Raw genomic sequence first — 16,805 nt, forward strand, 5'->3', positions numbered from 1 at the left:
TCCTCTTCTCCCTGGGGTCCTGGTGGCCGGCAAGTGTGGACAGACCCCGACTTCTGCCCAGCACCACAGTAAGAGCAGAGGCCCCCGGCCACCTGCAGTCCCCAGCTGAGCTGCCGAGACGGAAACGCCTCCCCAAGGGCTGTGTCCCACCCTTCCCGGCTGAGAGCTGGGGCCTGGGGATGCACAGGGGACTGGCTTTGGTCATGAGGCCCCACAGGGCTACCAGCCACATTTCTCACCTGACACTGCGTGGAGGCCTGTGTGCTCAGAGGAGGCAGCCCGCCCCCTCCTGGACCCCGCCCCTCCTGGACGCCGCCCCTCCTGGACGCCGCCCCCTCATGGGCCCCACCCCCTCCTGGACCCCGCCCCCTCCTGGACCCCACCCCTCCTGGACCCCGCCTCCTCCTGGACCCCGCCCCCTCCTGGACCCCGCCCCTCCTGGACCCCACCCCTCCTGGACACCGCCCCCTCCTGGGCCCCGCCCCCTCCTGGACCCCGCCCCCTCCTGGACCCCGCCTCCTCCTGGACCCCGCCTCCTCCTGGGCCCCGCCCCCTCCTGGACCCCGCCCCCTCCTGGACCCCGCCCCCTCCTGGACCCCGCCCCCTCCTGGGCCCCGCCCCCTCCTGGACCCCGCCCCCTCCTGGACCCCGCCTCCTCCTGGACCCCGCCTCCCCCTGGACCCCGCCTCCTCCTGGACCCCGCCCCCGCCTGGACCCCACCCCTCCTGGACACCGCCCCCGCCTGGACCCCACCCCTCCTGGACACCGCCCCCTCCTGGGCCCCGCCCCCTCCTGGGCCCCGCCCCCTCCTGGACCCCGCCTCCTCCTGGACCCCGCCTCCTCCTGGACCCCGCCCCCTCCTGGAGCCCACCCTGGGCCCTGGCAGGGGGCAGCGGCAGCGCAGACTCACCCATGAGCCCGCTGAGGAAGACGCCGTAGAGGGACAGGCCGGTGGTGGCCGCGTTCCACACGGTGCCCACGACCGCGTACAGCAGGATGGTGCCCAGGTTGCCGAAGAAGAGCCGGTTGGGCATGAAGTAGCCGGCGTCCAGCACGATGGGTGGCAGCAGGTAGAAGAAGAAGACGCTGGGCGTCAGCGTGAAGGACGCGATGTGGTCGGCCGCCCAGACGATGCCGCCCAGCACCAGGCCCAGCACGATGAGCAGGGCGCTCTCGGGAACCACACTGGTGACCCTGTGGGACAGGTGGAACCCTGCAAGGGAGGAGAGGGAGGTCAGCCTGACCAGGTCCCATGGGGCTCAGAGATGCTGGCATGCAAGACCATTCCCCACTTTTCAGGGAGCCCAAGAGGGCCGGGAGGGAGGGTGCAGGGGTGGCCTCTGGGGCCTCCAGAATGGGGCTGGTTGGAGGAGGCTGCGGTGCTGTGGGCGGAGGCCCATGCCGGGTGGACAGGGGTGGGCCTCTGACCTGCCGCCCTGCCCCGGCTGGCTCTGGTCCCCGGACCCCAACTCGCTCTGTGCCTTGTGCGTCGGTGACCGAGGTCTGGGCTCGCCCTGACTATCCCTGACCTGTCCAGAGCCTGCTCCTTCTAGAGGCTGGCCCTGTTTCTCACCCCTCTCCTGGGATCACAGCCCCCGGGGGGGGCCTTCTAGGAAGGGTCTTTGGGTCCCACCAATGACAGCCCACTTCCCTCCCACGGGTGAGCTTGAGGGCGGACAGTAGGCCCTGGGGCCTCACGGAGCCAACACGTTTCACCCTGTCCCCTGGGTGGACGTGCAGGACCCCGGAGTTAGAGGCTCTGGCCTGCCCTGTGGGTGGGGCACAGGCACCAGCCTATCTGGGCCACGTCTCCTGTGTTTTAATTGGACTCAGAAAGAAAACGGTGATGAGAATTCCTGCATTCGGCCTGATTTCAAAATAGCGGGAAGGTGTGTTCTCCGGCTTAGGTGATATAAGGGATAATTAGCTTCTCCATTCCCTGAGCTGCTGTTTATTAATTTGAAATGCAAAGGCAAGCTGTCTCCTGAGACGGGCAAGACCCCATTTAAACACAGAGCAGCGGGAGCAGGGAGGCTCTGTCACAGACCCGAAGACTGCCCACCTCCGAAGAACCCGTGGGCACAGCTGGAGGGCATCGGGGGCAGTGGCCGTGTCCCGCCCTTCCCGGCTGTGTGGCCCTGACAGGCTCGGCCCTCCCTGCCCGGTTTCTCCCTTGTAATTATGGGGCTCTTGCAGGGATCGGGTGCTGGCCGAGGAGGGAGGTGCTGTTTTGGTTTTGCCAAATACCACGGGTGGCACGGCAAACTGCAGAGGGCAGGGCCTGGAGTGAGGGAGGGCGGCTGTCCCTGGGGAACACGGAGGGCGGGTTCCTTGGAGTCCTCGGGGCCCTGCTCAGAGCTGGCCTGGAGGGGTCCGTCGGCTCCATCTGTCAGCAGGAGAGCATCTGCGGGGTTGACCCTGCAGCCATCTACAGCTCTCCATTCTCTGGAAGGTGCTGCCCTTGCAGCTGTGATGGAAGTGAGGAGTCCTGGGACCTCACACGTACCCCAACAGCCCGTGCCTTCCCCAGACCTGGGCTCACGGAGCTGCAGCCCAGCAGGAAAACAGGGCCCCCTCTTCCTCTGGGCTCCATGGCCCGGTCCCTGTGGTGGCTGGGGACGGACCCAGCCTCGCAGAGCTTTGGGAAGACGTGGGTGGCCTCTTCCGGCCCTGCAAGGGGAGGGCTGTGGCCTCTGCTCAGGGCAGCCTGGTGCCCCCTCCAGACCCGGCTCAACGGGTCCTAGGCTGGCCCGGGAATCTTCATGCTAGGGGTTCTGAGGCCCTTGGGAGTCCTGCTGGGGGTCCCCGTGGGGAAAGAAGGCCTGGAGCCAGTGCTTCTGCATCTGTGGACTCCTGCACCACCTTCTCTTCCTTCCTGAGGCTGTAAATCCTGGCCGTGGCGTCCCTAGCTGTGTTCAGAAGACCCGGGTGGTCCGTGCCTGGTGCCAGCACTTGCTCACCTGCAGGCCCGACCCGCGCCTCCCACATCCGTCCTTGGTGGTGGCGTCACCTCCGCTGCTGCCCCACGAGTGCCCAGCAAGGCCCGGCACAGCCATGGTCATGGTGACACCTGGAGGCTGCCCAGCCCCTGGTGAGACCCACCCAGGCCACTGTTTTCTACACAACGCATTTTCTGCCTCTGCCCACGTCCCAGGCTGGCTCCTGCAGGGGATCAGCTCACCTGTCCTCCCCTTCCAGGGTCACAAGACCTGGGAGATGGTGCTTGCCCAGTAGCGCTTGTGGGGCAGCCAGAGGGGCACTTGTGGCCCCTCGGTGCCTGCCAGTGTGTGGACGCTCTGAGGATAAAATCCTGTGACCACAGAGACCATGCATCCCCAGGCAGGGGGCAGTGTGGCCGAAGGTGAGACCTGGGACGAGGTGGGAGCCTGGGAGCTCCAGGACGCCATCGCCTGAGGTGGCTGCAGACACATGGCCTCGGGTCCTCTCGTTCAGGGCTTGGGTCTTTTAGCCACAATCTTCCAAAATTAGATTTACAGCAATCACCACCACCATTGTGAAGCCACCAGACAACTGCAGGGCCAGGAGGTCAGGATGCACGGGGCCAGCTTTGTCTTTAAAAACAACTACACAAACAGATGGAGAAACATTCCATGTTCATGGTTAGGAAGAATCAGTATCGTGAAAATGGCCATACTGCCCAAAGTAATTTACAGATTCAACGCTATCCCCATCAAGCTACCAATGGCCTTCTTCACAGAACTGGAAAAAACCACCTTAAACTTCATATGGAACTAAAAGAGATCCCGCATAGCCAAGTCAATCCTAAGCAAAAAGAACAAGGCGGGAGGCATCACACTACTGGACATCAAACTATACTACAAGGCTACAGTAATCAAAACAGCATGGTACTGGTACCAAAACAGAGATATAGACCAATGGAACAGAACAGAGGCCTCGGAGGCAACACAACATATCTACAACCATCCAATCTTTGACAAACCTGACAAAAACAAGCAATGGGGAAAGGATTCCCTGTTTAATAAGTGGTGTTGGGAAAACTGGCTAGCCATATGCAGAAAGCAGAAACTGGACCCCTTCCTGACACCTTACACTAAAATTGACTCCAGATGGATTAAAGACTTAAACATAAGACGTAACACCATAAAAACACTAGAAGGAAACCTAGGCAAAACCATTCAGGACATAGGCATAGGCAAGGACTTCATGACCAAAACACCAAAAGCATTGGCAACAAAAGCCAAAATAGACAAATGGGACCTAATCAAACTCCACAGCTTCTGCACGGCAAAAGAAACAGTCATTAGAGTGAATCAGCAACCAACAGAATGGGAAAAAATTTTTGCAGGTTACCCATCTGACAAAGGGCTGATATCCAGAATTTACAACGAACTAAAACAGATTTACAAGAAAAAAACAAACAAGCCCATTCAAAAGTGGGCGAAGGATATGAACAGATACTTTACAAAAGAAGACATACATGAGGCCAACAAACATATGAAAAATGCTCATCATCACTGGTCATTAGAGAAATGCAAATCAAAACTACATTGAGATACCATCTCACGCCAGTTAGAATGGCGATCATTAAAAAACTGGAGACAACAGATGCTGGAGAGGATGTGGAGAAATAGGAACACTTTTACACTGTTGGTGGGAGTTCAGTCATTGTGGAAGACAGTGTGGCGATTCCTCAAGGACCTAGAAATAGAAATTCCATTTGACCCAGCAATCCCATTACTGGGTATATATCCAAAGAATTATAAATCATTCTACTATAAGGACACATGCACACGAATGTTCATTGCAGCACAGTTTACAATAGCAAAGACCTGGAACCAACCCAAATGCCCATCGATGATAGACTGGACAGGGAAAATGTGGCACATATACACCATGGAATATTATGCAGCCATCAAAAACGATGAGTTTGCGCCCTTTGTAGGGACATGGATGAACCTGGAAACCATCATTCTCAGCAAACTGACACAAGAACAGAAAATCAAACACCGCACATTCTCACTCATAGACGGATGTTGAACAATGGGAACACACGGACACAGGGAGGGGAGCACTATACATTGGGGTCTGTTGCGGGGGAGTAGGGGGAGACCGCGGGGGGTGGGGAGTTGGGGAGAGAGAGCATGGGGAGAAATGCCACATATAGGTGAAGGGGAGGAAGGCAGCAAATCACACTGCCACATATACACCTATGCAACAATCTTGCATGTTTTTCACATGTACCCCAAAACCTAAAATGCAATTAAAAAAAAAAACTACACAGCTCTGCACACCGGTGCCTCTGCGCTCCCCACACCGTCGCTGACCCTCTGCCACACTCCAACGTGGCCTCTGTGCTCCCCACACCGCTGACCCTCCGCCACACTCCAACGTGGCCTCTGTGCTCCCCACACCGCTGGCCCTCCGCCACACTCCAACGTGGCCTCTGTGCTCCCCACACCGCTGGCCCTCCGCCACACTCCAACGTGGCCTCTGTGCTCCCCACACCGCTGACCCTCCGCCACACTCCAACGTGGCCTCTGTGCTCCCCACACCGCTGGCCCTCCGCCACACTCCAACGTGGCCTCTGTGCTCCCCACACCGCTGGCCCTCCGCCACACTCCAACGTGGCCTCTGTGCTCCCCACACCGCTGACCCTCCGCCACACTCCAACGTGGCCTCTGTGCTCCCCACACCGCTGGCCCTCCGCCACACTCCAACGTGGCCTCTGTGCTCCCCACACCGCTGGCCCTCCGCCACACTCCAACGTGGCCTCTGTGCTCCCCACACCGCTGGCCCTCCGCCACACTCCAACGTGGCCTCTGTGCTCCCCACACTGCTGACCCTCCGCCACACTCCAGTGCGGCTGCTGCTTGCTGTGAAAACCTGTTAACCAGGACACTGGCAGGTGAGGGGCAGGCTGGCTTCAGACCAAACACTCCTGCTCAGAAGTAAGCCCTGACCTTTTAGTCACTGAGAAAAGTATACATGCGTTACCTACAGATTGTCAGAGGAGGTTAGGTCGGACCTCCCATGCACACACTAATGCCACGTAGGCGGAGGGTGGCTGTTTCCAGTGTTCTGCCATCGGGCATCCTGGATACGCCTTTCCCACGGGCAGCAGCGTCCACGGGCAGCTCCTGGAGCCTGCAGGGTGTGTGTGTGTTGAGTCGAGAGCTCACCTGTGTCCTCCCGCACGGCCGTGCCTGTCCCACCTGCCCACGTTGGAGGAGCCGTGAGCCACACTCCCTGGGAGGTCCAACCCAAGATCCCCAGATGACCTGGGGTGACGCCGAGTGACTTCCAGTTCTATGAACAGAGTTGGCTTGCTCCCTGCACGGGCGCCAATTCTCTCCTGCTGACCGAGGATCCTCGTAAGCTGGAAAATCTCGCCTTGACCTATGTCTTCAGCGGCAGGTGGATTTTCATGCTCAGACGTGTTGCTCTTAGCTTTCCACCTTGTCTGTGTCATTTGCTCCATGCAAACATCTTCTCTTTTTATAGTTAAGTTTATTGGTCCCTTGTTTTATGGCCTCTGTGTTTTGTGTAATGCTTAACAAAACTGTTTCTGCTACTGTTTTCTGCTAAACTTTTTAGCAGGAAATATAGAAGGCACTCAATTAAATTTTCTTAAAAGGCACTCAATTAAATTTTCTTGGAAGGCTGGACTCGGTGGTTCTCACCTGTAATCCCAACACAACAGTTTGGGAGGCCAAGGCAGGTGGGTCCCTGAGCCCAGGAGTTCAAGATCAGCCTGGGCAATATGGCAAAACCCTGACTCTACAAAAAAATACAAAGACTCTGCTGGGTGCCATGGCACACAACTATAGTCCTAGCCACTTGGGAGGCCGAGGTGGGAGGATCACCTGAGCCTGGGAGGTCGAGGCTGCAGTGAGCCAAGTTCACACCACTGCACTCCAGCCTGGGTAACGGAGGCCTTGTCTCAATAAAACAAAACAAAACAAACTTTTTTTTTACTTGCATATAACAAATAAAATACCTAAAAATAGTTGGGACTCAGAAGGCCTGCTAGCCTGAGACAGTCTTTCCACGCATACGCCGGTTCCTGAAATCCCTGAGCCTGGGAGCGGATCTGGGTGGCAATGCTGGACAGCTCCCGGCTCCAGGAGCCCCTGCCCCTCCCCCAAGGGTGTCCCGTGAATATTACTGGACGGCTCCTGGTGCCTCTGCCCCGCCCGCTGGTGTCCGTAAGTATTACTAGATGGCTCCCGGTGCCCCTGCCCCTGCCCGTCGGGTGTCTCGTGAGTCACGCCACTGCTCTGCCTCAGACAACACCGTGCACTGGCCAAGTTCTCTCTGGTGCAGAATCAATGCTCCCCACTGCCCTCAAAACCTGGTTTCTCTGCTCCTGGGTCTCAAATCCGGGTTCTTCCCTCGACAGCTGGTGTCCAACATCGCGCATCTGCAAACGCCAGCCCGACTGCTCTGTGTCTGAGCCACGGCCAGAAGCCTGCCTGGACACGTGGCTGCTGTGAAGGACATAGGCTGCCTGACCTTGCTCAGCTCCTCCTCGGGGTCACTCCATGTTTTTCTCTGTCTTGTTGTCAGAATAAATTGTTTTCAATCTGGAAACAAGGACAGCTCTTCACATAATTTTCTATTCTTTTGTTCTTCCTCCACTTCAAAGCAGCTTGCTGAAGCTTCCAGATCCACTGCAGTGCCCCTGAGCTGCTGACCCTGACCCCTGGGAATGATGTCTCATCTGCAGCTGTCCTGGGTGGTGCCGCCCGGCTGCATCTCCAGCCTCTGCCCCTGTCCTGGATGGGGCCGCCCGGCTGCATCTCCAGACTCTGCCCCTGTCCTGGGTGGGGCTGCCCAGTCCCATCTCCAGACTCTGCCCCTGTCCTGGATGGGGCTGCCCGGCTGCATCTCCAGACTCTGCCCCTGTCCTGGGTGGGGCTGCCCAGTCCCATCTCCAGACTCTGCCCCTGTCCTGGATGGGGCTGCCCGGCTGCATCTCCAGACTCTGCCCCTGTCCTGGATGGGGCTGCCTGGCTGCATCTCCAGACTCTGCCCCTGTCCTGGGTGGGGCTGCCCAGTCCCATCTCCAGACTCTGCCCCTGTCCTGGATGGGGCTGCCCGGCTGCATCTCCAGACTCTGCCCCTGTCCTGGATGGGGCTGCCTGGCTGCATCTCCAGCCTCTGCCCCTGTCCTGGGTGGGGCCACCCAGCTGCATCTCCAGCCTCTGCCCCTGTCCTGGGTGGAGGTGCCCGGTCCCATTTCCAGCCTCTGCCCCTGTCCTGGGTGGGGCTGCCCAGTCCCATCTCCAGCCTCTGCCCCTGTCCTGGATGGGGCTGCCCGGCTGCATCTCCAGACTCTGCCCCTGTCCTGGGTGGGGCTGCCTGGCTGCATCTCCAGACTCTGCCCCTGTCCTGGATGGGGCTGCCTGGCTGCATCTCCAGCCTCTGCCCCTGTCCTGGGTGGGGCCACCTGACACCTCCAGCCTCTGCCTTCCAGCGGCTCAGGCACGTGCTGGTCAGCTACGAAGCCTTAGCCTTGCTCGGGGGAGCCCCTGCCTCTGGGATACCAGCCACCCGCCTCGGCCACTGTCCTCCTCTTCATCACGGCTCTCTCGCCTCCGATCACTCTATCTTCTTTGTCTTTTTTCTTCGCGCTCCTGGACGTCTCACACCTTTTGCTCTGACGGTGACTTGAGCCTCGGCAGCCGCTTCTGCTCCTGCTGCTTCTGGCCCATCTCGGTCCGACGCAGCAGTGCTGGTTCTGACTGTGTCTTCCGTGCGCGTCCTCTCAACGAACACCCCACCCTGTTTCCCACGACTTGCATTCCGGCCATTTCCGTGGTGTGAGGCACAGCGGGACTCCTGCTGCCTCTCATCACATGTGTCCTGGGCTGGGTTCTTCCTGCCAGCCCCACCTCCTGCCTTCCAGCACCAGCCACGAGCATGCCCTTTTTATTTCTGAGACGGCGTCTCCTTGTGTGGCCCAGGCTGGAGTGCAGTAGTGCAACCTCTGCCTCCCAGGTTCAAGCAATTCTCGTGCCTCAGCCTCCCGAGCAGCTGTGATTACAGGCATGCACCACCACCATGCCCAGCAAATTTTTGTATTTTTTGTGGAGATGAAGTTTCACCATGTTGGCCAGGCTGGTCTTGAACTCCACGTGATCCACCTGCCTCGGTCCCTCTACAGTGCTGGGGTCACAGGTGTGAGCCACCGGGGCCAGGTGTGTCTTCTCCCCTTGCTTGTGGATGCTGTGGGCTGCTCCGTGGATGTTCCCTGCACAGCCCGCTCTGCGGAGGGCGCCCCCCCGCGGCCTCGGCTGTTTCCTGGGGTGTGTCTCCCTTCTGAGCTGGCTTTGGGTGGGATGCTGCTTTCTACTCATTCTCCCGTGGCTGGGGGGCCATGACTCTTTTGGTACCTGATGGCAGTTTGGCCCCAGCCAGGGTGAGGGTTTCCTGGGTTTCCACATCTTCCTCCCGAGGAGGCGCCAAGGCCAGGCCTCGTGTCAGTGACCACCTCTCTGGTTTGGGACGTAGGACTGGGGACCGAGAGAGTAATGGTGTGCGGTGGGTCTTGTTCTCACCCTCCCCCGAAACCAGGGGTTCTGTGGCTGGTGGAAGTTCTCACTGGGCGTCCTCAGCCTGGGACTGGTCTGTTCCGCATGGCTTTTCCCGCTGAAACCGCAGTCTGCATTATAATTAGCTGGTGAAACCCAGAACGCGGTTGGTTTTAAGAGGTAATTTGCTAGCGGTTCAGCAATTAAGCACCTTAATGGACGATTGGGAGCCAAGACCCTGAGCAGTGAGCCCCGCGGCGTCCAGTTCCTGCTGTAGGTCGGTCGGGACGGTGTTGAGTGCCTGGGACTGGCAGGGCACGAGGGAGGGCCTGACCTGGCTGGTGCCGTCCACACGCACACACCGGCGACTGCCCTGCCCTGCTGTGTCCAGTTCCTGCTGTGGGTCAGTGTTCAGCACCGAAACTGCCTCTGGTCTGACAACGGTCACTCCTGATCCCTCGACACGTGGGCCTTCGAGGCTCTAGGACAGGAGGGACGGGACTGACAGGGCCTGAGATGATGCCAGGATTGCTCCAAGTCCGGGTCCATCCCCATCTGGAGGGGCCACTGCTCAAGCCAGCATGGCTACACTGACACCACGGGAGTGTGGGGGGCCACTGCACCTCAAAGAGGAGGGAACCCACAGCCCTGGGCCCTTTCGGAGCCACCATGGACACAGGCACAGGCTTCTCAGCCCATCGCTGTAGGGCGGGCGCTGCAGGGTGACCTCAACCTTCCATCAAAGAGCCTCAGGCCCACGGCGCTCACGGCAGCAACCCCGGCCCGTGGGTCAAAAGGGCAGAGGGTGTCTGAGACCTTAAGGAAATGAAGGGAGCAGACTCACCCCACTGCAGGCACTGTGAGGGCACTGGCGGGTGCGGGGCCTGCCCGGGATGCGCTATGCAGAGGCTGGCTCAGCCGTTCAGCTGCGGAAGCCAAAACCACGAGGAGCTCCACAGACAGAACTGGCTTCCTGCACAGCCGGGACTTGCTGGCCGGCTGGCCGCGAGGCTCCGGCAGGTAGACACACAGGTGGCACGTGGCCGGCATGGGGCCCCGGCAGAAATGGAAAGGAGGGAGGCAGGAGACAGGGATGGGACCCTCTGGGGACACAGGAAATGTATGCCAAGCATGGATCGGCCAGGCGGGCTGGTGTAGATGGGGCTGGTGTGGACACGGAGCTGGTGTGGACACGGAACTGGTGTGGACAGGGCCAGTGTGGACAGGGCTGGGGGCCAGTGTGGATGGGGCTGGTGTGGACATGGAGCTGGTGTGGACACGGAACCGGTTTGGACAGGGCCAGTGTGGACAGGGCTGGGGTCCAGTGTGGACACGGGGCTGGTGTGGACATGGAGCTAGTGTGGACGGGGTCAGTGTGGACAGGGCTGGGGGCCAATGTGGATGGGGCTGGTGTGGACATGGAACTGGTGTGGACACGGAGCTGGTGTGGACATGGAACCGGTGTGGACAGGGCCAGTGTGGACAGGGCTGGGGGCCAGTGTGGATGGGGCTGGTGTGGACATGGAGCTGGTGTGGACACAGGGCTGGTGTGGACACGGAACCGGTGTGGACAGGGCCAGTGTTGACAGGGCTGGGGGCTGGTTTGGATGGGGTCGGTGTGGACACGGAACCGGTGTGGACAGGGCCAGTGTGGACAGGGCTGGGGTCCAGTGTGGACACGGGGCTGGTGTGGACACAGAGCTGGTGTGGATGGGGCCAGCGTGGACAGGGCTGGGGGCCGGTGTGGATGGGGTCGGTGTGGACATGGAGCTGGTGTGGACACAGGGCTGGTGTGGACATGGAACCGGTGTGGACAGGGCCAGTGTGGACAGGGCTGGGGGCTGGTGTGGATGGGGTCGGTGTGGACACGGAACTGGTGTGGACACGGCCACTGTGGACAGGGCTGGGGGCCGGTGTGGATGGGGTCGGTGTGGACAGGGCCAGTGTGGACAGGGCTGGGGGCCGGTGTGGATGGGGCTGGGCCCCGAGTCTGCCTGCCGCAGACTGGAAGCCTGTGTGGCTTCCACACAAGGGGACAAAGCTGGGGACAGGCAAGCCCTCAGGTAACTGATTGCCGAGGCTGGAGAGTCACAGCTAATTAAGCACAAAATGGCTCAGTGGCCTGATGGTTATGACAGGGGACAGACGCTTTTAGTTCTAATTACAAACCCTGTGGCTGGAGGAGGACAGGCTGGCGCTGGCAAACCGGACATTTCTGGAGCAGGTGCCGGAAAGGGCTTCTCTCTGGGCCCCGGGGAGCTCAGCAAGGCCATGGCCGATGCACGTCACGCCCCTCGGAGCACAGTGAGACTGGGCTTGGTCTGGCCCAGGGCCTCTGCCGACTCCAAGGACCTTTCAAGGTGACAGCAGATTCAGCTGAGTCCACAAAAATGCGACAGCGCAGTCCGTGCCGCGGTTGTACTTTAACAGGAGAACGTCCTGGAAGATTAAACTCTGCTGCCCAGAAACAGCCCGGCCAAGCAGTGGGGCAGTGAGGCCAGGAGGAAGCGGAAGCAGGGGGACCCGCCCTCCTGTGGAACGAGGGGGCCGGGGCGTGTAATGCAGGCAGGTGCAGACACATGGGCGAATACGTGCACCCACACAGAGATGCACAGAGACAGAGAGACGTACAGAGATACAGAGAGGCACAGAGACACACGCAGGGTCCGCTCCGTTCTAGCAGAGCCGTGGGTCTGAGTTCCCCGCCACCTGTCCCTGCAGGTCCAGCGGAGCTCACCAGTGCACAGGGAGCAGAGCCTGCTGCTCTGACCTCGGTATCGCTCTGCCCGCCTGCGGGACACCTGCGAGGAATCACGGTCACTGTGTTGGCCGCCAAGCCCAGGGCAGAGGTGCAGGTGCTCACACTGCCCACCTTGCAGCCTGGCAGATGTGCCTGCGTGGCCCCACTTGTCCCTGCCAGTGGGTGTGGTTCATAGTGATGCTCAGGGTGGTGTGGAACAGGGGAGGCTGCTCCCCAGGGACCTCGCAGGGAGCCCCTCTCTGAGCGAGGGAGGCGGGGGCTTCCGAGGCCAGGAAGCTGCTTCGTGTGAGATGAAGTTCACGCAGCACCGGGAACAGCCCTTCCAGGATTGGGCTCTCTGCGCTCAGGTCACCAGGTATTTAGACACTCTACATCTACAGCACTCCAGCAAACCTTGTTGGTTTTTAAATTGAAACATGAATGTTGCCAACAGTTCCCTAGAGAATCAGGAGCTCCTTCAATTCCAAATCATCCTGAGCAGCAGCACTAGGGCAACATGAAGGCAGCTCTGAGCCAGCCCCGACCTCATGTCCGGGGTGCTGGGAAGACCCCACACCCCTTCCTCCCCGGGACCGAGCCTCTCCAGCCTTCCCCAGAGACAACCCAGCCTTGGGAGCGCTGCATCCCTCGAAGGAGGACGGCGCGGGTCCTCATGGGCTGCCGTGATGGGGGCTGGCTCCATGTCCTCACAGGACGGCGCGGGTCCTCGCTCCCTGTCCTAGCCTCCACCTCCCTCTGTCACATCATCTGCCCGGCGGGACTCAGATAGGCTGGAGTGCCGTCTGCACAAAGCACCACTGCTTCCTCTGCCCCAAGTTACCGACAAAAGCGTTCTCTGGGGTCAGGTGAGAAACAGGTGAGAGTGTGCAGCGGCCGCAGCCCTGAGCCCCAGGGTGGGAGGAAAGGCTGCCCACTCCAGCTCCCAGGCCTCCCTCGGGGCAGGAACACAAGGAAAGGCAGCAGAGGAGAAAGAGGGGCTTCAGATTCAGTGTCAAGCACTACGGCGAGACCCGGGTGCACATTTGTTTATAAATGAAAGTGTCATCCTGTGCGGAGGCTGTCCCCGGGGGAGCAGGTGGCCATGCAGCAGGCGTTACTGGTGATACCATGCATGATGATGTACACTGATTACAAAGTGGACCGGTGTGCAGGGGCTTGGGACTCCGGAGCCTGCAGCTGGAGGCATCTCTTCGCCACGCAGGCCCTTCCTGAGCATCCTCTCCTCACCCCTGCGCCGGCCTCCTCCCCATCCCCATGCAGAGGAGGGTAGGTTTTAAGGTTTGCTTTCTTTTTCTTTCTTTTTTTTTTTTTTTGAGACAGAGTCTCACTCTGTCCTCCAGGCCAGAGTGCAGTGGTGTGATCTCCGCTCTCCTGCCTCAGCCTCCTGAGTACCTGGGACTACAGGTGTGCACCACCACACCCAGCTAATTTTTGTACTTTTTGTAGAGACGGGCTTTCGCCATGTCACCCAGGCTGGTCTCAAACTCCTGGGTTCTGGCGTTCTGCCCTCCTTGACCTCCCAAAGTGCTGGGATGACAGGTGTGAACCACCGTGCCCAACCTCCTTCTTACAGCCTCGCGACTGGCTCTAGTTCAGATACAGATTGATGAAAGGACTGTCCCACACATGTATTTAGGTTGGTTCACGGTGGAGTGGCTCCATCACGCCAGCTTTTCCATGAGTAACAAGGATGAGCTCCAGGAAAACACAGGCACGTCGTCTTGAGACACTGGAGGAGAGGCTGGGAGGAAGGGAGCGGCTCTGGGTGACTTTCCTGCTGTCTGAGGCTCTTCTCCTAAAGACAGGTTTGTGTGGGGGCATGCTAAGCAGCTCAAACCCAGATGGAAATCACCATCTCCACCGCTCAAAAACGTGGAGACAGAGGTCAAGCTGACCACAGCAGCCACCAGAGAGGCACGAATCCTGGAAAGGAAGGGCCAGAGAAGGGGAGCCCCAAACCGTGTGTCTAACTCTTTCCAAACCTCTGACTGATCCCCAATTGTCATACGAGACAGGCAGTGATCTGGTGTGGTTGCGTCCCCACCCAAATCCCATCTCGAGTTGCAGCTACCAGAATTCCCGCGTGTTGTGGGAGGGACCCGGTGGGAGGTAACTGAGTCATGGGGGCGGATACCCTGTACTGTTCTCACGGTAGTGAACAAATCTCAGGAGATCTGATGGTTTGAAAGGCGTTTCCGCTTTCTCTTGGCTCATTCTCTTTGCCTGGTACCATGTAAAGCATGACCTTGCTCCTGCTTCATCTTCCGCCACGATTGTGAGGCCTCCCCAGCCATGTGGAACGGTGAGTGAATTAAACCTCTTTCCTTTATTAATTACTCAGTCACTGGGAGGCCCTTATTAGCAGCGTGAGAACAGACTGATGCAGGCAGGGCCCAAGCAGGTCCCAAGCTTTCCACAGTAGAGAGAAGAGCCGGATGCAGATGGCAGCTGCCACCACCTCAGGGCTACACTACTCAAAGCAGCAACGAGCCTCAGCCGCGGCAGACCCTCAGTGACGCCTTCCCGGGCCGCGGCGGGACACGGGCCTGGGCAAGGCACTGGAGCAACCCAAATCACGAGACACGTGAAAAAGGGAATGGGGCCCAGCCCACATCAGAGCAGAACTCAAGAGGGTCAGACGCTGGAATCAGCAGACGAGCACCTAAAGCAGCTGCTCAGGGAGAGAAAAGAAACGTCCTCATAACCACACGAATGACACGCCGCAGCGGGGGACTGGAATGGCTGTGGGGTATCTCTTCTTAAAGGTGGATCGTCAGCATTTTAGGTTCCAAGGCTGCTCAGCCTATGTTACAACTACTCGCTGCCAGTGTAGCCGAAAGCAGCTGTAACGACACAGAGGGCCGTGCTATGTTCTCAAACTCCTGGGCTCATGCAATCCTCCAGCCTCGGCTTCCCAGAGTGCTGGGATCACAGGTGTCAGCCACCACGCCCGTCCTGGGCTGATCCGAAAACACTGGCATCTGACCCCCAACACCCAAATCCCCATCCGCCACAGTCACCTGAATCCCGGAGCCCCACAGATACCTGAATATCCGCCCCTCACAGACACATGAATTCCCCCTCTAAACCGGAATCCCCACTCCCCACACACGCCCGACTCCCCGCCCCCCACAGACGCCCGACTCCCCGCCCCCCACAGACGCCCGACTCCCCGCCCCCCACAGACGCCCGACTCCCCGCCCCCCACAGACGCCCGACTCCCCGCCCCCCACAGACGCCCGACTCCCCGCCCCCCACAGACGCCCGACTCCCCGCCCCCCACAGACGCCCGACTCCCCGCCCCTCACAGACGCCCGACTCCCCGCCCCCCACAGACGCCCGACTCCCCGCCCCTCACAGACGCCCGACTCCCCGCCCCTCACAGACGCCCGACTCCCCGCCCCCCACAGACGCCCGACTCCCCGCCCCTCACAGACGCCCGACTCCCCGCCCCCCACAGACGCCCGACTCCCCGCCCCCCACAGACGCCCGACACCCCGCCCCCCACAGACGCCCGACTCCCCGCCCCTCACAGACGCCCGACTCCCCGCCCCCCACAGACGCCCGACTCCCCGCCCCCCACAGACGCCCGACACCCCGCCCCCCACAGACGCCCGACTCCCCGCCCCCCACAGACGCCCGACTCCCCGCCCCTCACAGACGCCCGACTCCCCGCCCCTCACAGACGCCCGACTCCCCGCCCCCCACAGACGCCCGACTCCCCGCCCCCCACAGACGCCCGACTCCCCGCCCCTCACAGACGCCCGACTCCCCGCCCCCCACAGACGCCCGACTCCCCGCCCCCCACAGACGCCCGACTCCCCGCCCCCCACAGACGCCCGACTCCCCGCCCCTCACAGACGCCCGACTCCCCGCCCCCCACAGACGCCCGACTCCCCGCCCCCCACAGACGCCCGACACCCCGCCCCCCACAGACGCCCGACTCCCCGCCCCCCACAGACGCCCGACTCCCCGCCCCTCACAGACGCCCGACTCCCCGCCCCTCACAGACGCCCGACTCCCCGCCCCCCACAGACGCCCGACTCCCCGCCCCCCACAGACGCCCGACTCCCCGCCCCTCACAGACGCCCGACTCCCCGCCCCCCACAGACGCCCGACTCCCCGCCCCCCACAGACGCCCGACTCCCCGCCCCCCACAGACGCCCGACTCCCCGCCCCTCACAGACGCCCGACTCCCCGCCCCTCACAGACGCCCGACTCCCCGCCCCTCACAGACGCCCGACTCCCCGCCCCCCACAGACGCCCGACTCCCCGCCCCCCACAGACGCCCGACACCCCGCCCCTCACAGACGCCGGAATCCCCGTCCCCACAGACGCCCGACTCCCCGCCCCTCACAGACGCCCGACTCCCCGCCCCTCACAGACGCCCGACTCCCCGCCCCTCACAGACGCCCGACTCCCCGCCCCCCACAGACGCCCGACTCCCCGCCCCTCACAGACGCCCGACTCCCCGCCCCTCACAGACGCCCGACTCCCCGCCCCCCACAGACGCCCGACTCCCCGCCCCT

At 61.0% G+C, this 16,805-nt stretch overlaps 1 protein-coding gene across 1 annotated transcript in view; it reads right to left on the bottom strand.

Annotated features, from left to right (window-relative positions):
* SLC9A3 (solute carrier family 9 member A3) overlaps positions 1–16,805 on the bottom strand; it is a 49,907-nt gene that overhangs the window by 16,557 nt on the left and 16,545 nt on the right. Inside the window, exon 2 of the mRNA XM_064375828.1 lies at positions 911–1,213. Within this exon, the coding sequence (XP_064231898.1) occupies positions 911–1,213 (303 nt within the window). The remainder of the gene's footprint in view (positions 1–910; positions 1,214–16,805) is intronic.

This window comes from Aotus nancymaae, unplaced genomic scaffold (assembly GCF_030222135.1).
Source record: "Aotus nancymaae isolate 86718 unplaced genomic scaffold, 86718_ANA_hifiasm-v0.15.2.pri h1tg000014l, whole genome shotgun sequence".
Taxonomy (NCBI): domain Eukaryota; kingdom Metazoa; phylum Chordata; class Mammalia; order Primates; family Aotidae; genus Aotus; species Aotus nancymaae.